General features: G+C 37.1%; 1 protein-coding gene across 1 annotated transcript; it reads left to right on the plus strand.

Annotated features, from left to right (window-relative positions):
* Positions 1 to 7155: 7155 nt before the first annotated feature.
* On the plus strand, positions 7156 to 20725 carry cdc42ep3 (CDC42 effector protein (Rho GTPase binding) 3). The gene is made up of 2 exons (XM_084093284.1): positions 7156 to 7650; positions 16606 to 20725. Exon 2 carries the CDS (start codon positions 16805 to 16807, stop codon positions 17705 to 17707), a length of 903 nt encoding a protein of 300 aa, XP_083949410.1. The 5' UTR covers positions 7156 to 7650; positions 16606 to 16804; the 3' UTR covers positions 17708 to 20725.
* The last annotated feature ends 6854 nt before the right edge of the window (positions 20726 to 27579 follow it).

Genomic DNA, 27579 nt, shown 5'->3' on the forward strand with positions numbered 1-27579 from the left:
CCACCCTGAAAGACATGTGTGACTGGCCACTAAGGTTTAAGTAAAAATACTCTCACAAACTTTAGAAACCTCAACTATACAATATGCCTACCTATTTATTATTCATCTAGCCAAGAATGTGACCTATGTAGATACTTTCTCAATCTGTATTTATTTATCTTTAACATACAGTATATTCAAACTCTTTATTCTACAGTACAATGTTGAGTCCTCCTCTTGTAGAAGTGCATTCTGGGAACTGACAGCAGCCAAAGCCTTTAATCAGTGCGACTCCCACTCTGTGACCGCACACGCCCTGTAATAAACTCTGTGTGTGCAGCCTATTCTCATGAAATAAATAGATGCGTTCTGGGGTTGTTCTTTCTGGCCAGTTCTTTTCACCATACCACAATCTGATTACAAGACGACATGCTCCTGGAAATGGCTACTGGAATTCTTTTGGGAATAGAGCACTGACTCCCTTCATTAGCCTCCATTATTGAAGCGGAAGTGCCTAGTGCCCTCCGAAAAATGTAGAAACTAAGAGTTAATGAGTGAGTTTCATACTTGCATGTGTGATAAAAGCTTTAATCTCACAATTAAAATATCAATGTCAATTTCTACAAGTTTCAATCAAATTAAATACTGTAGAAAGGGAATGTCGAGTATTTTACAGTATAAGCAACTGTTAATAATGTTAGCATGTTGATGTTCAATTTAATTCGGTTTGAATTTAATTTAATTCTTTTGAACTGAATTACAAATTATGAGGCAACATCACATGTACAGTATCATTTAAGTATCGCTTCAGGTGAGGGGCAGGTTTCTTTTGATGCATGTATGATGTTGCACAGAAGAAAGAAATACAGGTCTGAAATAACATGAGTGTGAGTAAATGATGACAGGAATTTCCTCTTTGGGTGGACTATCCCTTTAAGGAAAAGTGTTTGGATTTGATCTGCCTTCATGAACTTCAACTTGGTCAATAGGACACATTTCAGTTACAACAAAGTCTGCATGACATTTGTCTTCATAATGTTGTTTTTAACTATTTACAGTAATCTGACAATACTGCCATATTTTGACATGCAACTATGGTAATATATGCTGCTGAAAAACAGCTTAAACCAGCCAAAGGTTGGTTGCTGATCTTAGGTTTAAGTTGGTATTGGTGTGATCTACCAAAACCCCTCTAAAACGAGCAAAACAGATCAGCCAGACAAGACTGGAAGACCTACTTAGAATTTTTAAGTAGGAAAGTGTTACACTGCATGTGGGGCATGAATTTGTGAATTAAAGAGAGCACAGAAAACATGACCCACCTGATCTTCGCAGTTTCTTTATGACTGTTGATTTTTCTCTTTGAGAGGAAAGTGGAAAAATTATGACCCACCCAAACATAACCTCAAACAGTCCTTTACTCACTTTCAAAGGTTTTAGAAAGTTTTTGAAAGGTCAGGAAAACAAAAAGAGCATGTGTGATGGAACTGGTTGGAAATGCAGAAGTTCAAAATTCATTAAAAGAAAAAGCTAAGATGGAAAGTTATGTAAATATTTGTCTCCTCTTAGAGGAACAAGAAAGAGAGAGATTAATGCCCAGCGCTTTTACCCAGAACCACACAAGTCAAAGCACAAGACAATGTCCATATTGTTCATATGAAAGTTTTACCCCTGGTTTCACAGACAAAGTTTAAGACTAATCCCAGACTAAAATGCATGTTTGAGCTGTTTTAACTGAAAGCAACTTGAATTGTTGCATCTTAAAATATGTCAGTGCCATTGTTTTGTCTCAAGATGGACACCAGTAATGTTTTTTCCTAGGGCACGTTTATAAAAGCTACTTAAATGTCCTAATTGAACTAAGGCCTTATCCTGGCTTAATCTAAGCCCTGTTTGTGAAACCAGGCCTTAGTCTATCTAGCAACATTAATTTATTTATAAATTCAACAACTCTTCAACAAGGAGAACTGTTCAATTTTTGCAGTTAAGCTGCTGCTTCACTAACGCTCTACAGAAACAGGACATGTGAAACTTCATAACCCCATGTTACAGCCACTTAAACTCTGGGTTAAGCGACCCAGATTACACTGATTAATACTGCTTTTAACCCTGGGTTGTGAAGCCCGGCTCTAAGCAGGTTTCAACAATATCAGCAATACTGCAATACTGAATTTTAAAAGTAAACCGTTATCATTCTGGAAAAATAGAGAAACATGTACATATGCAGTATATAAGTATTAAGGTCTAGGTAGATTAGATGGTAAGCATTCAGTCAGTTCTCGTAATCAGTGTGTTGGATGCAGGAGAAATGGGCAGGACTAAAGATCTGAGCGACTTTGACAAGGGCCAAATTATTATGGCAAGGCGACTGGGTCTGAGTATCTCTGAATCGGCAAGGCTTGTGTGTTGCTCCCGGTCAGCAGTGGTGAGAATTCACCAACAATGGTCTGAGGAGGAACAAACCCCAAATCGGCTATAGGGTGTTGGGACCCTAAGGTTCATTGATGCATGAGGGCAGCGAAAGCTATCCCGTCTAGTCTGAGCCAACAGAAGGTCTACTGTGGAACAGGTCACACAAAATTGTAATGACGGTTATGGGAGGAATGTGTCTCAACATACAGTGCATCGCACTCTGCAGCATATGGGGCTGTGTAGCCACAGACCAATCAGAGTGACCTCTTTCTGCAGGAAAATACACCCTGTTCAGGAATGGTTTTAGGAACATGATGAAGAGTTCAAGATGTTGCCCTGGCCTCCAAATTCCCAAGATCTCAATCCAAATGAGCATCTCTGGGATGTGCTGGACCAACAAATTATATCCACAGTGCCTCCACCTCACAATCTACAGGACTGGAAGGATCTGCTGCACATATTTCTGCCAGACACCACAGGACACCTTCAGTTTAAATTGGAAGTTTTTTTATGGTCAAGAAATCCATATTAGCAGGTGTCTTCTGCTGTTTCTATAAAGTCACTATGAACTGGAAGTTGCGACCGACATTACTTCAGTAATTTCCGAGTGAAACAAGGTGACGTCTTTAGAGAAGGAAGGCCATTCTAGAGAGGATGTGCATATTCAGAATTTGATCAAAGATTACAAATACTTTTTCTGTGAATCAACTTGCATGGATGAATTGTTCACCACAAGTCCAGTAATGTGCACTAAAAGTAAATAGGGTCATTTGATTTCATGCCAACTTTAAAGGTGTGATGGATGGAAGTGAAGGTACTAGCAATCAACTTTGTACCTAGTTGTGATGGATCATCATGTTGTTAAATGTACTGTGAATTACTAACGCAGAATAAAAGTGAACAGTGTGAAAGTAAGAGCTCCCATACATGATACATCCTTCACATGCAATGTTTGATTTGGCTCTAATAGTTACTTTTCCATCTTTCTCTCACAGGATCATTGTCTGTGTAACACCTCAAAACACACTGACATAAGAGGAAGTGACTTCAACGGCAGCAGTTAGTCAGCTCTCTAAGTTTTCAGCAACCAAACAAACCCTCACAGGCTCTGATTGTCATGAGGTCCAAAACAAGCTCATTTGAAACTTGGAAAATCAGGTAATTCTTTCATAAACAGCACAGCCTTTCCAATTCTGCACTTATGTGAACTCAAATAGTCTCTTTTGGTGGGAAGAACTGGAGGTGTTCCTCTCAGATTCCTCTAAACTGTAGAGTCTACAAGCACATTGACAGCATTTATATGGTGATTGCAGCTTGGCAAACATCAGGACAATACTCAGTATTCTTCCTGAGACCATGTGCTCTCCACATGTGACATTATGCCTACAAAACACAGAAAGACTTCATTCAGAAAGCTTGTTGTCCACTTGTAGTGGCTGTTTTACTTAACTGAATGATTGTTCAAATTGAACAGACCATCCAGAAGTGTAAGATCCAGCCTGAAAATATGGTTAGCTTCTCAGTGGGCGGTCAATAAAGGGTCAGATGTGTAACAGAGGAGCATGGCACTGGATCAAGAAGCAGATGTTCCTGGGGAACACACGTCTAGTGTGTAAAAAGTATGTTTAACTTGAATGCACTAAGTCGCTTTGGAAAAAAACACAAATGTAAATTTTACATCATGCATTTAATGTTTTAAGTGCCTACACAGCTCTGTTCCAAAAAAAGACTTAATGAGTTAGATATTTGACTGATATATGATATATTTTATTTCCATTTTTTAAAGAAATTTAAACTGAAAATGAATTTAACTGAAGCTTCTCGAACAAGAAAAGATGCAGGGCAGGACTTGATTTTGTCCATTGGGAATTGATTGGATCATTGTCTTTTGTCAGTTGATGCGATCTCATGTGAATGACATGTTGCCGGAAGGGAATTTAAATGATTTTAAGTGACTTTAAATTGCTTATACTTAACACACATGAAAAAACAACAACAACTGTTATATTTTTTAAGTGGCAAATGAGACAAAAGTCCCCTTCTGGTGAAAATCAAGTTTTTAATGTTATTTATATGTCTATGTGGTGTTTTTAATATGCTTTAAGACAAAACGTGCAAATTCATAAGTCAACACCATTGCTGAGTATTTTCTCCTTAAAACTCCAGTGAACCAACCGAAAAGAAAGTATACTTTATTGTAATTGAAATATGTTCCCTTTTTCAATAGTACATTGCAAATATACAAAAATGTTACTATCTTTAAATATATTAAAAGTATATTAGCATCATGCTTTTACCTATTTTCACAATACAACTCTTAACAAACTTTAAAATAATTGTACTTTAGTATATTTTCTAAAAATATATTTTAGAAAAATATCCTTGAAGTGAAAATTCTGTTTAATTTGTAAAAGTGTATTTATTTGCACGGTTACACTATTTTAAGGTGTCAGTATTACAGTATAATTATACATTTAAGTACTGAGTAATAATAATTAACTACATGTACTTACTATATGGTTAGGATTAGGATGAGAGTTTGGTTTAGGGTTAATTGCATGTAATTATGCATAATTTATAGTTATTACTACAGTAATTACATGTAACATAATGTAACAATGACACTGTAAAATAAAGTGTTACCAAAGTATACTTTAAAAATACATTATATAGTATTTTGTACAAAGTATAGCTAAGTTTTATTTGTCTAATAATGTACATTTGTTATTGAAGACAAAGTATGCAATTTGTAGTATTTGGAATAAGCCAAAGGTATTAATTAGCATATACTTTTTACTCAAATTTCCTGTCTAGCTACTGTCCTATCCTAAAGGCGAAAATGCCAAAAAATATATATATTTAAAATATATATAAATACACTTATGGTATATTGCTTGTATGTTTCGAAGACACTTGTAATGTACTTGTAACACAAATAAAGTACACTTTAATATAACTAATTAAGCATGTAATTAGTCCCTACAGAGGCATATACTTAAAGTATACTAAGTATACTTGAAGTTGGTCCAGTTTAGTACACAAAAGTACACTAAATACACTTAAAGTTATGCTTTACTACAATTTAATTATAACTAAAATGTACTTAGTACAAAATTAGTTGTTTCAAAATAGCACACTTCAAGTTAACTAATCATTAACACACTTGAAGTATACTGATAATTAGTCTGGCTGCAAGTATATTTAGCATAGTTTTTTTTTCACCAGGGAAAGACAGTCTCAAAATCGCGGTTTGAAATCGTTGGCGTTTTTGACGTCACAAACTACCTTGTAACCGATCACGTCAATGTGTGATGGTCAACGAGTGGATCGCTGTGCTGGTGTGAGTGAGTGGAGGCGGGGCTAATTTGCATATTCATAGAACCGTGTGTATACTAAATGAGGGTGTAGAGTTACGTTCAAGCAATTTTAAGGCATGGAGATTTTTTTTAAAGGAAAAACTTTGAAACTTTGTCATTTTGGTGATCAAAGATGAGTTTTAAGGGATACAATTGTTGACTACAGGGGGACTTTAAGAATATTATTTTTTTTAAAGTAGTGAGCTGCATTGCTGCCTACTGCCTAGCCGGCTTCCTTCTAAGGCATCATTTAAACTGATCTGGAACCTCATAAGATACTGATTTGGAAAGCTCTATATAGCCAGCTATTCTGTGAACTACACAAATAGCTCTCGTCTGCAAAGCACACGACTATAAATTAATTTCAGTTTGACGTGAGCATGTTGCTAATAACTAACGTTGTGATACTTTGATAGTCTAATGAGCATAAAAATAGAACACACAAATATTGGGTAAAATGTTAGATTATATCATTATACTGTTTTAGTACATTTTAGTAATTTTTTATTAAATTATTCTGGGGTATTTTTGAGGTGCATTTAACATTTACCTCAAATTTAACATTGCATTTAAATCTCTCTTGCTTTATCCAGCATCTTGGAATTACTATTATATTATTATTATTTGAAATGAATTCATTTTAGGATGTTTTCAAAGCATACATGTGATGTTCCCTTATAGGTTTCCCATATTGATGTCTCTTATTTTTAGGAACTTCCTTAAAATGCTGTCTAGGTAGGAAGCTCACTATAGATAGCTTTTGAAACAGAGCTCATTCACACACACACACACACACGCACACGCACACGCACACACACACACACACACACACACACTCCCTGCACCCACTCCTAATCCCTGTCAAACGTGAGATCACTGCAGAGCGCTGTACTGTGTGTTGCCAAGGAAACCTATTTTAGGTTGAGGATGAAGCGACGAGAAGCTCTGTTTACAGTGCAGCTGCAAAAAGAAACAGCTTTTTTCTATAAGTAATCAATATTTATCTATCTGGCTGTCTGTCTATCTATCTACACATCCATCCATCAAGCAAGGTTGCATTGTATCTCTCGGATGTTGTAATGGTGTCTGGTAAATGCTGAGCAAACAAATGAGGTAGAGATGCTGAAGTCAGCAGAAATAAAACGCAGAATGAGAGAATAGAAAGGGAATCAAAAAGACGTAGTATTAAATGTATTAAAAATGTACTTGAGTATATTTTTAGTACAATACAAATATACTTTAATGCATTTTTAATACATTTAACAGTACGTCTTTTTCACCTGGGATATCACCTTCTCTGAAGAGTGTGAGAGCTGAGATAGAAAGAAAAAAAACGTGAGAAAAAGCACGAGAAGGGAGGTGGGGAGCGAGAAGACGAAAAAGAGAGAGAGGGGAGTTATATTTCTTCCACTCTGTTTTGGAAGGGAAGGACTGTGACGTTCAGCAGCTGGAAAGCACAGTAGGAGAGACTCTTCATGTTCCTCCTCCCATGACTGAGCGCTGTCTGTCTGTATCTCCAGGAAATACTGCGGCTCGACACTACTGAGGACGAGAGAGTTGGATTTCAACAGCGCTGTCCGCAGACAGGCAGGGACAGGTGCTGCAGGCTGAGAAAGGAGGAGCAAAGACACGCCGAACCGCTTCAGAGGAAGAATTCTGAAACAGCTGTCCAGCAGACGTCCTGCCTGCGAGAAGTAAACCCTCAAGGGCAGAAAGAGAGAGAGAGAGAGAGAGAGAGAGAGAGAGAGAGAGAGAGAGAGAGAAGAGAGTGAGAGAGAAGACGAAAACTGCAATACGCTGCACCACCCAGAAGCTGACTAACAGTTTGGGTCAAGGCTCCTCTAGGACGGCAAACACAGAGCAAAGAAAGCAGGGACATTAATCTGCAAAGACACACGAGCAGGTAAAAATAGATATTGATGAATTTTTGCAGGTGTGTGTGCTTGATAATATATGTCTATTACATACATTACATTTTCTTAAGGGTGTGTTGCTTGAGTGCAACCTCTGATAGATGATAAAATTGAGAAATTTCTGTATTCATGGAGCATGTGGCTGTTATTTGCTAGTTAGGCTTGTGAAACCTCTTTCCACTCGTGCACATGGCTGTCATTACGACATGTGAGATTTTGGTGCTGCAGAATATGTACGAGCAAATTCCTACACACCACAAAACAAGGGCTGAGAAGCGCAAAGCAACCCGACACCTGGCTCTTCTCCGTTCTTCAAGCGCATACTCAACTGTTTGACCAGAAGAGAGCTTCTAAAAATTCCTCAGACACATTCCTCTGTCCAACAGAACTTGGGAAAGTCAACTTGACTTGTGCATGCATAAAGCCAAAGACAATAGCAGCTTGAGAACTGAAGCATTGGAGGTGGATTGCAGGGTGTAAAAAGCATGAAGTTGAGGCGAAAGAGACTTCGCTCCACCGCGGTTGCAATCCGCGGGTGTAATTTAGGGTTGCTTTATGTAACACACTGGAAACCTCGAATTGGGCTGAGTGCAGTATTTGTCTTTAATCATTTAGAACATTGTCCAAAAGGGTCGTTTGTGGTTGGAGGAATTTCGAAAGATTGAAAGCTTAGGCCTGAAACACCCAAGAGAGGAGGAAAAAGCTGAACCACCCAAGAGAGGAGAGCTTGACCAGCTCAGATGAAATAGCCATGTATGCTGTGGGAGATTGCACATCTAAAAACAACAGCCAAAAACATCCAAATTATGCAGATGTGCTTTAAATACAGCATCATCATCTGCAGCAGACGGGATCGGGTGGTCGGGTTTTCAGCCAAAAAAGGCTATGGCTAAAATGGCTCTGAGGGAGAATCAAAAGTGGCATAGTTGCGGGGCTGAAGAGAGTCTTAACACATCTCTGTCTGCAGTGTGAATGTCATCATCGCACTTGTTTAGATCACCGCTCGCACTAATAATAATGTGACCCACATACTCACACGTGAGTTATTTCCTGAGTGCCAGCAGCATGCAATTAGATCCGTCTTCAGACCCCTGCTCTTACCTCTCACCCCATTTTATCTTTTTCTGTCTCATTCTGGCATCCTCAGTCTTATTTTCTCACATTTTGTCATATGCTGTCTCATTAAATCTGCCTAGTTCAGTGTCAACCTGGCTTTTTCATTAATATTCAGTCTATTTTCTTCTTTAATTCAGTGAAATTCTTATTCATTCTCACTAATTCCATCTAGTTCAGTCTTAAAGGGATAGTCCACTCAAAAATGAAAATGTTCACGCCATGTCGCAATCACTGTAAATAAAGCTCTGAATGCTTTCGAATTGCTCTCGCGCCTTTGATGTCATCATGCCGATCAAGTCGAACACACCTTAAATCTGCAGTGGTCAGTTGGCACAGTGTTCAGGTGGCACAAATCGTAGCTCTCAGAAAATTACAAGTTTACATGTTGTAATTACAAGTAATACAAACACATGAAGGCTTTTTACCATTCAGAATCGTTACAACACTCTGAATGGTCTTACTTCTCTTTCTTCTTTCTATGTCTTTCTTCTGTATTCAGTCTCATTCATTCTAACTAGTTCAATCTCAGTCTGGCATTTTTAATGACATTAAGTCTTCTGACACACTTCTGGCACATTTAGCAACATTCAGTCTCATCTGTTTTCTTATTCAGTCTCATTAATTCCATTTAGTTCAGTCTTAAAGGTATAGTCCACCCAAAAAATGTATATTCTGTCATACTTGCTCGCCTCTCCAAAACTGTATGACATTCTTTTCTCCGTGGAAGATAAAAGAAGATATTTTGGTAACACTTTACAATAAGGTTTCATTTGTTAACATTAGTTGATGTATTAACTAACATGAACTGACCATGAGCAATACATTTGTTACAGTATTTGTTAATCTTTGTTAATGTTAGTTAATATAAATACAGTTGTTCATTTTTACTTCGCAGTGCATTAACTAATGGTAACAAATACAACTTTTGATTTTAATAATGTATCAGTAAATGTTAAAATTAACATTAACAAAGATTAATAAATGCTGTAGAAGTGCAGTTCATTATTAGTTAATGTTAACTCATGATGTTAACTAATGTTAAAGCTGCAGTCTGTAGTTTTTCCTCTTTGTCGCCATCTCTGTTCGAAATCTGCAATTGCAGTTATTCGCGGAATTATCAACTTTACGTTGGTTGTGCCTCGGCGCGGCACAGCGCAAATTAATCCAATGTTTTGAGGAGAATGTGCGGCTGTCAGTCACTGCGCCGGTGTGGATATTGTCATTCGGAATCACAGATTCTACTTTTTGGAAATATGACCAACATACGAATTTTCACTGGAAAATATCATCTGAACAAGTAAGTAACATCCACTTTTGTTCTGACCAACTAAGGGGAAAAAAGCATTGCAGTAAATCGCGCCGATTAAATCTGACGATTGCTTATCATATCACGTCAAACCGTGCAAATTATACTTTGTTCTCAAATTGTTAATGTTAACAACATCAGCATTGCGTGACTACATTTAATGTGTATTAGAACCTGTAGTTCAGTTTGTCATACCAACAAATTAATGTTCCATAGAACTGGTTCTCTTTGAAATACAAACACACTTATCTGTAATCAGATGCATATTTAAAACTGGAATATAATCTAATTTCAGTCACATACATGTGTCATTGCCATGGGCCCGGTTGCAGTGTCTTTTTTTCTGTAGCCACTCCGAAGTCCGAAGTCTTTTGCATTTTACCATGGGTGAATCTCCAGTTGTCACTGGTGATTGTCGTCTCAACCTTTCTGGATCAGCCATCGAATTGATGTTTAACTATATCAAGTGCTGTGAGAAAAGGCTATAAATCTCCACCTCCAACATCCTCACACGCAACATAGACTACTAGGCGAGACTCCTTCTTTATGTGTACAGACGTGACGTAATGACGCAAAGACATGCTCGAATTTCCAGCGGAAATCCACCAGTACCACTGGAATTAAAAACATTATTACAAGCTTACCGTTTTGAATCGAGCTAAGCCAAGCAGAGAGTTTTGAACACTGGCTGGTTATGTACTTGCTCAAAAATTTATTTTGGATCATTTTTAACCCAAAAAAGTTACGGACTGGAGCTTTAACTAATAAAACATTGTAGTGTTACTAATGTTTTGAGGATTTTGTTTTTTCATTTAATGGAAGCCAGTAGACTCCAATGTTGTTTGGTTTTCAACGTTCTTCAAAATATCTTTTGTATTTTGCAGAAGAACGAAATGAGGGTGAGTAAATGAAGACAGAATTTTCATTTTTGGGTGGAATATCACATTAATATATCTTATTCATTTCCAATTCACTCCCATTTTTTTCCTCTTCTGAATGTAGCTCAGGCTTCGGCTTATTCAGTCTGTCAGATGAGAGACACACTGCCGACCTGCTGACATGCACTTCTGAGGGGTGTGTGATGATACGTCCCCCCAGGGAAGGGGGGTAGACAGATCTATCTCAGCAGGGGCGTCAGGGCACTTGGAAGTGCAACATTTGCCCATGGACTCATTCCAGATCTAAAATGAAGGCAGGATATGGCCATGAGATAAATCCATATCAAGAGGGTGTGAGAGGCAGCTGCTCAGCTTCTAAACCTCAGCGTGGTAGATTGTTGCACTGAATGGCATTGTTTGTTATTGTTTAACAAGTCATGGCATTGTACAATTTATTCAAAGGCATCTCACACCTGCTGGGGTTTAAGTTGAAGACTAACCATAGCTTTAACCCTAACCCCTTAACCTAACCTAAGCATTATTTAGGCTTCCCTTTGAGATTTATTCCACCCGGTCCAGGGGTTCACACACCTGCTTGCTTTGATCATGCCATGACAGCAGGCCTTATGTTAACCTTTTCATCAGTGTAATCATCAAGCACATTTCTAGACGTTGCTGTTTATGCATATGCAACAACACAGATTAAAGTCAAATGGGTTTGATTCAGTGGTATATGTGACCCTGGATCACAAAACCAGTCACAAGTAGCACCGGTGTATTTGTGGCAATAGCCGACAATATATCGTATGGGTCAAAATTATCGATTTTTCTTTTATGCCAAAAATCATTAGGAAATTAAGTAAAGATCATGTTCCATGAAGATATTGTGTACATTTCCTACTGTAAATATAGCATAATCGCGAACATCAATGGACAACTTTAAAGGCGATTTTCTCAATGTTTCGATTTTTAGCACCCTCAGATTCCAGATTTTCAAATAGTTTTATCTCAGCCAATATTGCCCTATCCTAACAAACCATACATCAATGGAAAGCTTATTCAGCTTTCATGATGTATACATCTCAATTTCAAAAAATGTACCCATGTGACTGGTTTTGTGGTCCAGGGTCACATATTAGTATGATTTATATTTTATTATAGTATTTATAAAAATTTTGAATTAGCCTTTTCATATTTTATATATTTTTTCACAATTTAATTCTAATTCTGTTGTTTTTACCATTTTTAATAGATTTTTTAAAACATATTTATTTATTTTTATTTCATTTGAATTAGTACTCCAGGTTAAACTTAATTATTTCAGTTAGTTGCAATATTTCTAATTCTTGTTTAACTTCAATTTTTTTAACATTATTTTATTTACAGAAAGACTGTTTTTAATAGTTTTAGTTTTAGACAAAAAATAACAACACTGCTTTGATTTAAAGAATCAAGTACAGAGAGCGGGTTACTGGATATGGTTTTACAAAGATTATGAGAAAGTTGCAGAGGAGGCATATCCGGAGACAATCTCAGCTCTGACACAAAAAAGTACTGCATTGTTCCTTCTGTATTCTATCCCCTAACCCACCCATCGCATAAAACTTTCTGCATTTTTACAAATTAAAAAAAAAAAAAAAAAAAAAAAAAAAACTGTGATTTATAAGCTGTTTTTCAAATGGGGACAAGAAAATGTCCCCACAACAACAAGGATTTTGGATATTGCCATCTTTGAGGGGACTTCTTTACCAGGACCACGCACGCACACACACACACACACACACACACACACACACACATATTTTCCTCTATCACTGACACACTCATGCAGTCACACATTCTTCAAGCCATCCTGATGATGCTTGTCACATTTAAAAATAGATTTCCATTCAGTGCTCCAGTGAGGTTTATTTGTGTTTCACTGCATCAGTGTCCAAAAATGCTTTTAAAGCCCTGTTGAACTCGCACAGCAACCTCTGAGCTGGTGCAAAAAGTGCAAAAACACATAGATTGTAAAATGATCGGAATAATGCCATTCATCCAGACTAAAACGGATTACATCTTTGTCAAGGATTGTCCTGCTGCTCACCTTTACCTTGCTCCTGTTGTTTATCAGCTGTGATTTGTTAGGACGTTACCTCAGGGGAGTCGTGTATTCCTATGAAATGGAATTTCTAGTGTTTTGTAAACAGTGTCCTCCCTCACTGTCTCTAACTGGGATCTTCAGGGGATGTGGAACACTGAGCTGTGACATCAATCAGACTGTCATCTTTAGTACTTTGGTGGCTCCATGTTATCAGATGGCAATGCCGTGGTATTTTAATATACAGTGGCCTCAAACCGTATTTGGACACAGATGATGGTTTGATATTGTAGTATAGACATTGGTTACACTTTATTTTAATGGTCCACTTTTCTACTAACTATAAGTAACTTTGCAACTACATGTTAACTAACTCTCATTGGAGTATTAGTTTACTGTAGCAGACTGTTCGGTTAGGGTTAGGTGTTAGGGTTCGGGTTTGTAGAATAAGTTGACATGTAGTTGCAAAGTGATTTATTGTCAATAGAATGTCTGTTGGGGAGCATAAAAGTAAATTGTTAGCAGATATTAAGCAGACAGTCTACTAATACTCTAGTAAGTGTTATTTGACAATTACATGTAATTGCAAAGTTAATTAGTAGAATGTCTAAAGTGGACCATCAAAATTATGTTTACCTAGGCATATTATATCTCTTTATTTTTCATATAGACATTTCTAAATGTGACTGTCATGGGCATGTTTAACATTTAGCATATCAATTAGCATATGATGAGCATGGATATATAAAGATGTGGTTAAAAAAAATCATTCTAAATATAAAAGAATAACAGTCCACACCACAACTATAATAACAACTGCACAGAGAAGTTATATCATTGGAATCACTTTCAGAACGATTTTTCCAGCTGATCTGAAGTTTTCTGAAGGCCACTCACTTGTTTTTCTAAGACTGAGAGGGTTATGATTTCTCAAAGCACCAATTTCAGTCATATCTGTTACATAATAGGGATATTTTATGTGTTATTTAAAAAATATATATATTACAGCACCTTTATTATGTTTTTGCATCACCATACAGGTTCGCAAAAGGTTCTCTGTTGAAATGAAAAAGGCCTCAGGTCTTGAACAGTTTAGAGAAGCAGGTCTTAAAGGAGTGAAAGGACATTGGGCTCTGCTGCCGAGAGAATGTGGATGTTTTTTCAGTCGTACATATTTGGCTAGCCGTGGCCCGGTCGCAGCTTTAGAGAGTGTTTGCAGTCTGTCGTTGAGGGTCAATGTTTAAAGGCCTCTCAAAAGGAAATATGTCCATAAATGGCAAGAAGTCTCTCTCTCTCTCTCTCTCTCTCTCTCTCTCTCTCTCTCTCTCTCTCTCTCCTTGCCCTCCTCTCTCTCAGCCTCTATAAACTCTCTACAATTTCTACTTATCCTTTCTTTATCTTTAAAGCTTCTTTACTTGTGTGGTGTTATTTAAAAACATGTTAACATACCGTCACTATGAAATATCTATTAGCAACAGTGTAGCAATGTTCTTTTAGTATTATATTATTATAGTACTTATTAATATATTTATTTATTTTTATTTTATATACTTTGTTTTCATTTTAATATTAGTTTAGTTTATTTTTATTTTTGTCAGTCATTTTTATTCATTTTTTTTATTCGTTTTTTCTATATACAGTGAGGAAAATAAGTATTTGAACACCCTGCTATTTTGCAAGTTCTCCCACCTGGAAATCATGGAGGGGTCTGAAATTGTCATCGTAGGTGCATGTCCACTGTGAGAGACATAATCTAAAAAAAAAATCCAGAAATCACAAAAAATGATTTTTTAACTATTTATTTGTATGATACAGCTGCAAATAAGTATTTGAACACCTGTCTATCAGCTAGAATTCTGACCCTCAAAGACCTGTTAGTCTGCCTTTAAAATGTCCACCTCCACTCCATTTATTATCCTAAATTAGATGCACCTGTTTGAGGTCGTTAGCTGCATAAAGACACCTGTCCACCCCATACAATCAGTAAGAATCCAACTACTAACATGGCCAAGACCAAAGAGCTGTCCAAAGACACTAGAGACAAAATTGTACACCTCCACAAGGCTGGAAAGGGCTACGGGGAAATTGCCAAGCAGCTTGGTGAAAAAAGTTCCACTGTTGGAGCAATCATTAGAAAATGGAAGAAGCTAAACATGACTGTCAATCTCCCTCGGACTGGGGCTCCATGCAAGATCTCACCTCGTGGGGTCTCAATGATCCTAAGAAAGGTGAGAAATCAGCCCAGAACTACACGGGAGGAGCTGGTCAATGACCTGAAAAGAGCTGGGACCACCGTTTCCAAGGTTACTGTTGGTAATACACTAAGACGTCATGGTTTGAAATCATGCATGGCACGGAAGGTTCCCCTGCTTAAACCAGCACATGTCAAGGCCCGTCTTAAGTTTGCCAATGACCATTTGGATGATCCAGAGGAGTCATGGGAGAAAGTCATGTGGTCAGATGAGACCAAAATAGAACTTTTTGGTCATAATTCCACTAAACGTGTTTGGAGGAAGAAGAATGATGAGTACCATCCCAAGAACACCATCCCTACTGTGAAGCATGGGGGTGGTAGCATCATGCTTTGGGGGTGTTTTTCTGCACATGGGACAGGGCGACTGCACCGTATTAAGGAGAGGATGACCGGGGCCATGTATTGCGAGATTTTGGGGAACAACCTCCTTCCCTCAGTTAGAGCATTGAAGATGGGTCGAGGCTGGGTCTTCCAACATGACAATGACCCAAAGCACACAGCCAGGATAACCAAGTAGTGGCTCTGTAAGAAGCATATCAAGGTTCTGGCGTGGCCTAGCCAGTCTCCAGACCTAAACCCAATAGAGAATCTTTGGAGGGAGCTCAAACTCCGTGTTTCTCAGCGACACCCCAGAAACCTGACTGATCTAGAGAAGATCTGTGTGGAGGAGTGGGCCAAAATCCCTCCTGCAGTGTGTGCAAACCTGGTGAAAAACTACAGGAAACGTTTGACCTCTGTAATTGCAAACAAAGGCTACTGTACCAAATATTAACATTGATTTTCTCAGGTGTTCAAATACTTATTTGCAGCTGTATCATACAAATAAATAGTTAAAAAATCATACATTGTGATTTCTGGATTTTTTTTTTTAGATTATGTCTCTCACAGTGGACATGCACCTACGATGACAATTTCAGACCCCTCCATGATTTCTAAGTGGGAGAACTTGCAAAATAGCAGGGTGTTCAAATACTTATTTTCCTCACTGTATATATATATATGTGTGTGTGTGTGTGTGTGTGTATTTAGCTTAAATGTATTTTTATTTCAGTTTTAGTTTTACTAATTTTATTATTTCAATTTAAACTTATTTTAATTTGTCTATATCCAAAAGACAGTTTCAGACAGAGATAAATATTTTCTTTGAACTCTCTTTGCACATTCCACAGAAAGATTACAATCAGATACTTAAGATATATGTGAAATTTACTTTAACATTTAAACAAATTAAATATTAGAGTTATGACTACAATAAAGCTCTTTGATGCTGACTACAAAGAAAACTAAATTATTTCTCCATCTATCCAGGTAAAGGACATTAATTCAAACATCGGAGCTGGATTATCTTCAATGAGGATTGAGGACACATTTAAAACAGCTGCTCTCTGAGAATGTAACCCCTGCCCTTTTACTTTGCGAGACTCCAGCAAGTTTATCACACAGCTGAGGAGATCTGAACTTCTAGTGGTCTCGGTTCCTTCAAATACACACTGGACTCAAAGCAGGGATGCCTGCCAAAACGCCAATCTACCTGAAGTCCAACTACAGTAAGAAGGGGAAGAAATGTCGTCTGAGGGATATTTTATCACCAGATATGATCAGCCCACCTCTCGGAGACTTTCGACACACTATCCACATTGGAAAGGGTGGCGAGTGCGATGCCTTCGGTGACATGTCGTTCCTACAAGGAAAGTTTGAGCTTCTACCAGGGAAAGGTGGTCCTACTCGACCTCAATATGGCATCCACGGGGAATTCACAAGAGCTAATAGTGCCTCCGATGCATCGTGTGTCGAAACTCCATCGCCGGTCCTGAAGAATGCAATCTCGCTCCCATCCATCGGGGGCAGCCAAGCACTGACACTTCCTTTGATCTCCACCACCGTGTTTCCCATGAACCAGGACCACTTGTCTGAGCCATCTACTCCTCAAGCCAGTTCTGAAGATCTGGAAATCCTGCAGATGGAGACCCTGCTTCAGTCCATCAGCGTCTTCAGGAGTGACCCCAGCCCCGTCCCGGAGGAGGACGAACCTTCGATCGACCGCATGGAGATGCCTGAAAAATCTCTTGCAAAAAAGATGCACAGCAGTGAAAACGAGCTTGAAGCGTTTTTGTCCGTCTTTGTTAATGGAAACGGAGATGCCAATGGGAACTTTAACAATGGTAACAACGGCGATTCAGTCTTCCAGTGCGAACAGGAGATGTTCGGCATCAAGGGCGACTGGGCGGACAGAGATAGCGGCGTGGAAGAGGGTCGTCTATGTGATTCGGACTTTGAAATCTCCAAAAGCAAAAGCCAATCACAGGAGTCGCTTACACAAATCACAGGATCCCTTTTCTCTCTCGAACTTGACTTGGGCCCATCCATTTTGGATGACGTACTCAATATCATGAATAAGCCGGTGTCTTAGGTCATGACTTTCACAGAGAACCAAAAGGGAATCTATTAGTTATGAGCCCAAAAACATGACATGGCAATATTGAACTGAAGAGGCTGAACTTTCTTTCCCAGAGTAAGTTTTTTGTCTTTAGCTTCAGAGTATCTTGCACACCTTGTTTTGCAAAAAAAAAAATAATGCGACTGACACACAGCCTTTGTGCCTTTTAAGTTGCATAGACACTGATGTTGTATGTAGATCAAATGAGGCTTATTCTGTTTACTGTTCTTAATGCACGACATCCACATCATACAAAAAAATCAGTTTCTGCAAACATATACAACGCTCCCATCACAACATCCTTCACACACAAATGTGTTTAGACTGACAGTTTCATTAACCACACTACCAAGCCTTAAAGGCCTGTACCTACAGCATATATGTTTTGACGTTGTGAAGCTAAATACGAAATAAATAAATGAATAAACAAATCTCCTTTAGATTATTAATATTTTGTTTGGTTATTTTATTATTCTTTTTAATTTCTTCGGAATAGGGAAGACTCAGTAACTAGAAGGCCAAAAGTTCAATCAGATGGATTTTAGTTTTATCTATTATTTTTGTATGTTGTTTTGTGCCTTATTCTGGGCCCTATTTTAACGATCTAAGCACATGGTATAAAGCACACGGCGCAAGTGCACTTAGGGGTGTCTGAATCCACTTTTGCTAGTTTAACTATGGGAAAAATGGTCGGCGCACCCGGCGCATTGTCTAAAAGGGTTGTCCCTATTCTCTTAATGAGTAATAGGTGTGTTTTGGGCATAACGTGCAATAAACCAAGCAGAGTATCATCTCCCATTCCCTTTAAAAGCCAGTTGCGCTCGCGCCATGGCGGATTCGCTATTTACATGGCGGAATTTGCAAGCGGAAAGACTGAACGCTTCTCCAGAGAGGAAACGGATCTGCTCGTGTGCGAGGTTATAGCGCAAGCAGACAATCTACGGGACAAGCCGGATTCCACCATATCTTTATGTACAAAATATTAATATTTACATTGTAATCCTTTTATTTTTAATATTTGGCATGTTTGTGTGTTGCTATGCATCCCTGTGTGTGTAATAAGCAGAGTGTGCACGCATTGTGGACCTGCCTATAGGTTTACATTACTAACGCGCTCTATAAATAACAAAAAAATAAATGTTGCGCTGGACTTTAGACCAGGTTTTTGTTGGTCAATGGTGCCATCTATTTCAGTTGCCTAAAAAAAGCAATGCGCCAACAGTGAACCTGAACACACCTCGTTTTCAGACCAGCACGCCCATGGACGCACAAATGGGCGCAAATGCATTTGCTATTTAAACAACATGGCGCAGGACGTGAAAATGATAACTGCGTTAGGCTGAAACTAGCAAAAAACAATTGTGTCGCCTGGCACTGCATTGCGCCGGGTGTATGATAGGGCCCAAAGTGTTTAAATTTAACTGAAAACCCTATAATTGTTTTGTTTTTTTAATGACAGGTTCCAATTGTGACAACTTGTCCCATATAGTATGAGAACATGTCCTGCTATTTGGGCTTGTTGTCAAAAAGGTCAGCATGTGTTAAATAAAGATATAGGCCTATATAATGCTGGATGTGCTGAAAAAAGAGCTTTCCTGTAGCTCAAACAGTAGAGCGTTGGTGAATGTAAATGTGTACCTTGAAATGCAACACGTTGCTTTGGATAAAAGCGTCTGTTAAATGTAAAAAATCAGTCTGATACTGCAGCAGATGAGCATGTAACTGTAGGTGGAGAGTGAAAAAAGAGGGAGATGGAGTAAAACAAAGAGAAATTGACTTTTCTTGTTAGCATCTTGCATTCCTCAAATTGTGTCCTGCTGTGGGAGTGGACGTGGGTGAGATTGTGTCTAAAAGGAGATGCCAGTACTATTCGTTTGTGTCTTGTTGAGACAGAGAGAGAATGGTCTTTAGCATTCCTAGCATTCCTATGAGAAAACAAAGAGCATGGCCATAAATAAAGCCATTGGACTGAGGCATGACCCTCTCATGCTCTACACGGTCGTAAAAGCTAACAGCCTGAAGACAAACTTTGTCCTGTACAAGGAGATCTGACTGCTGCAGTGTCTTGGCGACGCAGAGATTTGTATGTCTCAATGCTGAAGTTGAGTCGGAGTGCCAGACAGCTGCAACATAATTTAGCTTTGTCTTTGAAAATGACGCTTATTTTATTCAGGTTGCAAACTTTCTATGGAATCTGCTCCTGTAGAAGTGGAAATGGAACACCTGTCCTTAAAAAAGTTATTCTCTGCTCTTCGACTGACTGATTACTAAAAGGTTTCACCACGTGGAATTCGAAATAGCATATTAGTGTCCGTTTACACAACAACGATATGCTTAAAACGGAGACGTTTTTCCTTTGAGTTTTCCGCGTACAGACAACACCATTGTCAAAACGATCCCAATTCACACGAATCTGCGAAAACGGTGTCATATGAACAGCCCCTGAGTTTTGAATTGTATTTCAGTTCTGTGCCTCAGGGTACGTTTACACGACAACGATATGCTTAAAACGAAGAAGTTTTTCCTTTGAGTTTTCCGCGTAAAGACGACACCATTGTCAAAATGATTCCCATTCACACGGATCTGCGGAAACTACTAAAAAGCCTGTATTCTGCTGCCAGGCCATTAGATGGTGATGAAACATTATAGATTGAACAAGTTATGTGCATGACGTCATCATCTTCAGAGATTCGCGTTTTTGCTGTTTAGATGGAGGCTGTTTTAAAAAACTTGCACTTTGAAACCCGTTTTCAAAAGTTTGTGTTTTCAGGCACCCAAAACGCTGTTGTCGAGTAAACAAACACACCCAAAGATGTTTCAAAATCAGCCATTTCCTGAACACCCCCCCTGTCTGTCATTTGTTGGAAAAACAGATAGTCCCGCCCCCAAACTCTATGATGTCGCACTGAATTCATCAGCTTTTGCGTAGTTCATTCATGCTTCATCCCTGTGTTTCTGTTTTAAAACTTATTTGTTTGCTTGTTGGTTGGTAAAAAAAAAAACTAAAAAAAAACATGGTGGTCTCTGATAATATGTGCTTATTCTAAGTTTATAATCATTAAAAGAAAATTATGTTTTTGAAAGAAGTCTCTTATGCTCACCAAAACTATTTTTTTTTTATGATCAAAAGTACAGTAGAAACAGTAATATTGTGAAATTATATCATTTAAATATATTTTAAAATGTAATTTATTCCTGTGATGGCAAAGCTGAATTTTCAGCAGGCATTCAGTGTCACATGATCCTTCACAAATCATTCTAATGCGATCATGTGAGAGCCGAAAATTCAGCTTTGCTGTCACAGGAATAAATGATTGTATTTTTGTTCAAATAAATGCAGCCTTGATGAGCATAAGATACTTCTTTCAAAAACATTGACAAATCTTAATGATTCAAAACTTTTGACAAGTAGTATATTTATTTAGCTCTGTATGCAACTTAGGACAATTTTGTCACAAAAGACAGAGACCTGTTCTCTGACTGGACATGAAACCACTGGGAATTTCCAAGAAGACCTGTGAAGATCATACCTTAAGCAAAAACGTTTGAAGCTGAAGAAGAGATGAAGTCATCCACCTGGACCACCTTGTAGTTTGTACCTTGGAGTCTGTGATGTGTTGTTAGGTAAATTACTGTATTTACTAGTACTCAGTCAAACAGATTGTTTTCTTTTCATGTTTTCTACTTAGATATGGTAGATTGCTCAACATAAATTTCATTGAATACTTTCCTAAATATAAATGTGACCGTACGGATGTCACGGTGAGGAAATGTTCACACCGGTAAATAAACTTGCCATAAACATCAAACTTTTTTGGCACATACTGTAGCAAGACTTTTAGACTTTAAAACACTGTAAAAAAAAAAAAAAAAATTAAATTGTAATTTTTACAAGACAGGCTAAAGATGGTTTTTAACAGTTCAAATTGTAGTCAGCATGTCAGAACACACCTGTTGTTCATCATCAAGTTAGAAAGCATTCCCTTACATAACTGGAAACACTATAAACCGGCACAACCTCAGTGAGAGCTTGGATATATTGTGTCCTGTTGCATAACTTTCATTTCAAATGAAGCCATGTTAAAAATGTTAATTTTTATCAGGGTTTCTAAGATTGTGCTCATAACTTCCTCCCATTGCTTTCTACTCTGCTTTGAAGAGGACGCAGAATACAAGACCCCACAGTTGGTTTTAAACCCCACAGTTTTAAGATTAAGTGTGAGTTGGTGAAAACGTCATGTAAGTTTCCACTTTTAGCCAGATCACATAACAGTACCACAGTCAAGTCACCTTTATTTACATAGCGCTTTTTTACAATACATAGTGTTTCAAAGCAGCTTTACAGTGATGATAGGAAATTAATGCAACAAAGTTTGTGCTGTACAGCAGATCTAGAAGTAAACAGAGTAATAGTCCAGCTTAAGAAAGTTCAGTGATGGTTAATTTTTGTTCTAAAATAGTTATTAATTCAGTTTATTTATATATGTATAGCTGCTCTGGAGAAAACAGTGCTGTCATCGTCCAGGGATGTGTTTCTCAAAAGCTTCGTAAGCCTAAGTTGATCGTAGAACAATTGCCACCAATGGCAATACGATTAACTTAGGCTTACAATGCTTTTGGGAAACACAGCCCAGCTCAGTTCAGTTCTCATATAATGGTGTCAGTGAAGGCAGATCAATAATATTGTTGAATATTAAATGTCCCCAATTAAGCAAGCCAAAAGTTAAAGGTGACATTTTTAACCAAAACTCCATCAGGTGACAGAATGGAGGAAAAAAAAGAAAACCTTGGGAGAAACCAGGCTCAGTCTTGAGCTTGAGATTCTCATTTTCATAATTCTGTACAAAAAATGTATTCTACCTCTATGACTTCAATAAATTACAAAAAGTTCTCACATTTCTCACATCTCTGTAAAATGTCTCACTATCTGCATCAGTTCTGCTGTTTCAGTCTCACTCAGACTGAACTAATAAAGGAAACATGGCGGCGAGAGACAGGATTACTTTCTTTTCCCTGTCACACACACCTGAAAAGATTTGAATCCAAGCTAATATTACTGGAGATTACTGGAGAGTGAAAAGATATTTTTCCTCCAGAAGAGCTTTTTATATGGTATAGGTGCTTGTTTATGAGTCACATGGAACTGACTGGAACTAAAAAAAAACAATATATGTGTACATACTCAGTATATATACACACACTCCCATTGACAAGTTTGGAGTCAGTAAGACTTTTAAGACTTTTACATTTAACTAATTAAAGTTGTATTTTGGTTAAACTTTGTAAGATATCATAGAGTGTTTCCAACTTGTCAACTTGCCAAACAATACACTGTAAGAAGCACAACAGCAGCAAACCTCGATTTCCTGGAATAAGGTGAGACTGTCAGACTCTTGATGAATATACGTTGGCTCATGATACAGAGGTGCCAAAGAAAGCATAATTCAAACTGAAGGATTTTCCACCTGGTCCAGAGCAGCGCTTGCTATAAAGCCGCCAGTGTCTCTGACATGAGGGTGTTACACAGGGGAAACCTCTCATACAACAATTTTTCTCCTGGCATGGAAGTAAATAAAAAGACAGAACGTACTGTTGGCTCTTTTTTTTTACTGACGGGAAGTGTTTTGAAACATGGCCATATTTGAAAGAATGAATGTAATTTCCTTTCCATAGTAACAAATGAGATGTGTTTTAAAACAGGGGAAGGTTTGGAATGGTGTTAGTGGATGTCTGGATAATGTTCCGGTTACAGGAAGGGCACGTTGGAAATGTGTTGTTATGATGGGGAGAGAGGACTGGAATCAAAAATCGTTCAGAGTGTCACATACTTCAACTGAAGAACTACTTCCAAAGTCATAAAAGATTCGCAAATAATATTTATTTCAGTAAATAAATCTCAAATAAATGCTGTTCTTTTAAACTTTCTATTCTAAGAATCCTGAAAAAAAAGAAAAGAATAATAATTACAGTTTCAACAAAAATATTGAACAACTGTTTTCAACATTGATAATAAATGTTGAGCAGCAAATTAGAATATTAGAATGATTACTGAAGGATCATGAGACACTGAAGACTGGAGTAATGCCATCACAGTGACAATTACATTTTAAAATATATACAAATAAAAAAACAGTAATTTAAATTGTAATAATATTTCAAAATATTACTGTTTTCACTGTATATTTGATTAAATAAATAAGAGACTTCTGTCAAATTACCAACATAAGACTAAAATAAAACTAGAAGTGGAGTGTGATGTGCTGAGCATGTAAAAAAAAAAAAAGTAAACATTTACTGATGTTTGTGGACTGTTGCTTTGGAAACTAGGTCTGAATCTCTGGCACATGACAGCAGTTTTGAGGACAGGTCAAAGGTCACAGGGCTACAGGCTGAAGAAGAGGCACATCACATGACCAGACAGCTCTAGAGCTTCCACCAAGACTCTTCTATACAGGAATGTTTTCATGTCCCAATTATAACTTATGCCTTCTCTCTCTATTAGTGTTCCTCTCTCTAGTTTAATAAGCCGCAAATGGTTTGTTATACAGTCACGTTTCTGGATCGGCTGCCAGCATGTCACTTTATGTTTTGTTTAGAGGAGTTTCAGCCACTTTAATAAACCTGTGGCAGAGACCATGAACTACACAACTAAATAGGCCCATTTAGGGAGAACTCCTTCCTTAAACACACATTTAGTGCATGCCATTCATTTAATGAGTAAGTATGAATCAGTGAGACAATATTATTTGGAAAAAGTTTGTATGAGAGTATTGTACAAGCACTGTAACCTCAGAAATATTGTTGCCCTTCATGCTTCGGGAGGTACAAGCATTTGGTAATATAACATTCTTTTCTATTATTGTTTCTATTTTTGTGTAATCTGTAGTATGAATCAAAATGCCACTGAGACTAAGATCAGTTATTGGTGCTTTACAATTGAAATCATCAAACCTTTAATAATTGAGCCCATGAGCCCCCTGTGGATTTAATCTAGTATTGCACCAGCATCAGAATTTAACAGTCTCTCACTGCAACTTTCAAAGCTTTTCATAATTTAATTTCTACAAATGTTCCCCGTTGGAAGTATCTGTAATGAAATCTGGGCAACACTTTACAATAAGGTTTCATTTGTTAACATTAGTTAATGTATGTAAATGAACTAACAATGAGCAATACATCGGTTACAGTATTTATTAATCTTTGTTAATGTTAGTTAATAATACATCTGTTAGTTATTATTAGTCTTTGTTAGTCTTCATGTTAGATCACAGTGCATAAGTAAAGTTAACAAATACAACCTCTGATTTTAATAACATATTAGTAAAAGTTTAAATTAATATTAACTAAGATTAATTAATGCTGAAGAAGTATTGTTCATTCTTAGGTAGTTAACTAATGTTAACTAATGAACCTTATTGTAAAGTGTTACGGCATGTTTTAACATTTACTAATCCATTTTTAAGATAAAAAAATGTATCTGTTAACATTAGTTAATGCACTGTAAACTAACATGAAAAAGAACATTTTTATTATTTAACATGAATAAATGCTGTAAAATAAATTGCTAATTGGTTAATGCTAGTTAATGCATTAACTAATGTTTACAAATGAAACCTTATTGTAAAGTGTAATCAAAATCTGCAATAAAATGATGAATGAAATGTCACTAGTTATGTTATTTGGTAATTTCTCATTCATTCAATATATATTTTTTATATATGTATAACATAATTACTTGATATCCAAAATGTTCAGATTTATTTATCCTTACTATTCAAATTACTATTACTAATACTAATTATTACTAAAAGTAACTTTCTGAATACCCTTATTGATTGACTGACTGACTGACTGACTGACTGATTGACTGATTGATTGATTGACTGATTGACTGATTGATTGATTGATTGATTGATTGATTGATGCTTTGTCAGCTATTTTGGGCATCTCAATTTAAAAGTTTAAGAAAACTGTCTTTTTAATTTTCAGAATATATTTTTAACATACATAGAATATTTCAATGTATATAAATCATTAGTCAGATAAAGAGCAGTCACTGCTTGCAGTCTATTAATAATTTATTACAGGGAGGACCATGATATTTAACCTTGATTGACTTTTCCAGCTAGTGGAATATCTTCTGAGTTGGACACACTATGGAAAAAGCTGAACTCTGAACTTGGTGCCTCTAGTTTAACCCTGGACAAATTTTCATGTTCAAAATTGCACCACATTCAGACCTGTCTCAATATACAAACCTCAATATAAAAATATAACAATGTATAATGTCAATATAAACTAAAGCTTGAACTTTCAGATGGCCATGGGTTCAGTTAGTTTATACATTTGAAACACTGCATGGCACATATTGTAGCTTTAAGCCTCTGCGAAAATCTGTGGCCAAAGATTTTGACATTCTCTGAAATGTTTTGTTTAGACTAATGAGATTATCTTATTCTGTGCCTCCCAGGGGAAAGAAAGTGTTTGAAAAGCAAGAAGGAAAAAAATCTTCGATTTGGCTCAGACTCAACACTTTTTGCATGCAACCTGCTAATTTAGCCTAGTTAGTGACCACATTGCGTGCCAGCAGATCGTTAGGCGGCTGTCCTGTATCTGTCACATGTCCAGGCCGCCCCGTTCAGACCTGTCAGCTACCCCACAGCGTAATGTAAGCTAGATCAGGCACACAGAAGCCAAGAAGAATTTTAATTAGCGGTGAGAAAACACAACATGGTTAAATTAATGCTGAGGAAGAAAGAGAAACAATTGCTCCTGTATGAGAGTGTGATGGCTGCATTGAAATAGGAAAAAAAGCCTCCAGGGAAAATAAAACATATCACACAGACATTGACAGTTTTATAAACACCTGGGAGGCACATCATGAGATCAATTTGGAGATCAACAATACTGTCGGTGGGACAGAGATGAAAAACACATTTGAATATGGTTTAATGGAGTGTGTTGAGCACGTAGCTGAAAATGTAGAATTGATGATAAACAGGTATAGTATTATGGTATTAAAATGATAGAAAACAGAAAATCCGACCTTTGATTGAAATACTGCATTTTTGAATCCTAAGATTCCCAGCTTTTTTTTTATTTATGTAAAATCTGTGAAATCAACAGTGACATTTACTTGTAAAAATATCCTAATATCAACAATTGAATTATTACTTGTAAGGTATACATTTATGCTAACTTAAACTGCAAAATCACTACTACAGTGGTCCTCAAGACCCCTGGAAACACAACTTCTAAGGAAACACAATGACTTAAATTATTTAAATGAATTAATTTTAACATGCACACCACACACACACACACACACACATATATAGTATAGTTTATACTGTATATAAACTGAGCCAAGAATTTGCATCAGAATTTTAAGTATTTTAAACTCAACTAATTTGTGTTTGACCAATTACACTTTACATGTTTTCAACATGCACCCTTAAGAAATCCCAACACAACTTTCCTCATAAACGCAACTCAAATACTTTGTGTAGCAGAAACACAACTCAAACTGAGTGAAAGTAACTCACATGAATTTTCAGGTGTCGTGTAAGCGGCCCCTAAGTTAATAACTACTGATCTTCGCAACGGAAGTGAATCAATCAATCGAAACTAACTTTAGCTGGACAATAACTTTATCCTAGAGCTGTTGTAAAGCCAAAACAATCTCTGTTCCTTTAACTTTCCAATTAGCACTGTAAAGCTGCTTTGAAACAATCTATATTGCAATATTAATATAAACAATATTATATACAGTATAAATGAAGGTGACTTGACTTGACTTGACTTGAATACACATTAGTGTAACATAGTAAATATATTGTCACATA

The sequence above is a fragment of the Abramis brama genome, assembly GCF_963993115.1.
Source record: "Abramis brama genome assembly, chromosome: 19".
Classification (NCBI taxonomy): domain Eukaryota; kingdom Metazoa; phylum Chordata; class Actinopteri; order Cypriniformes; family Leuciscidae; genus Abramis; species Abramis brama.

Coding starts and splice junctions, on each gene's coding strand:
- cdc42ep3 (XM_084093284.1), top strand. CDS start 16,805: ATGCCTGCCAAAACGCCAATCTACCTGAAGTCCAACTACAGTAAGAAG.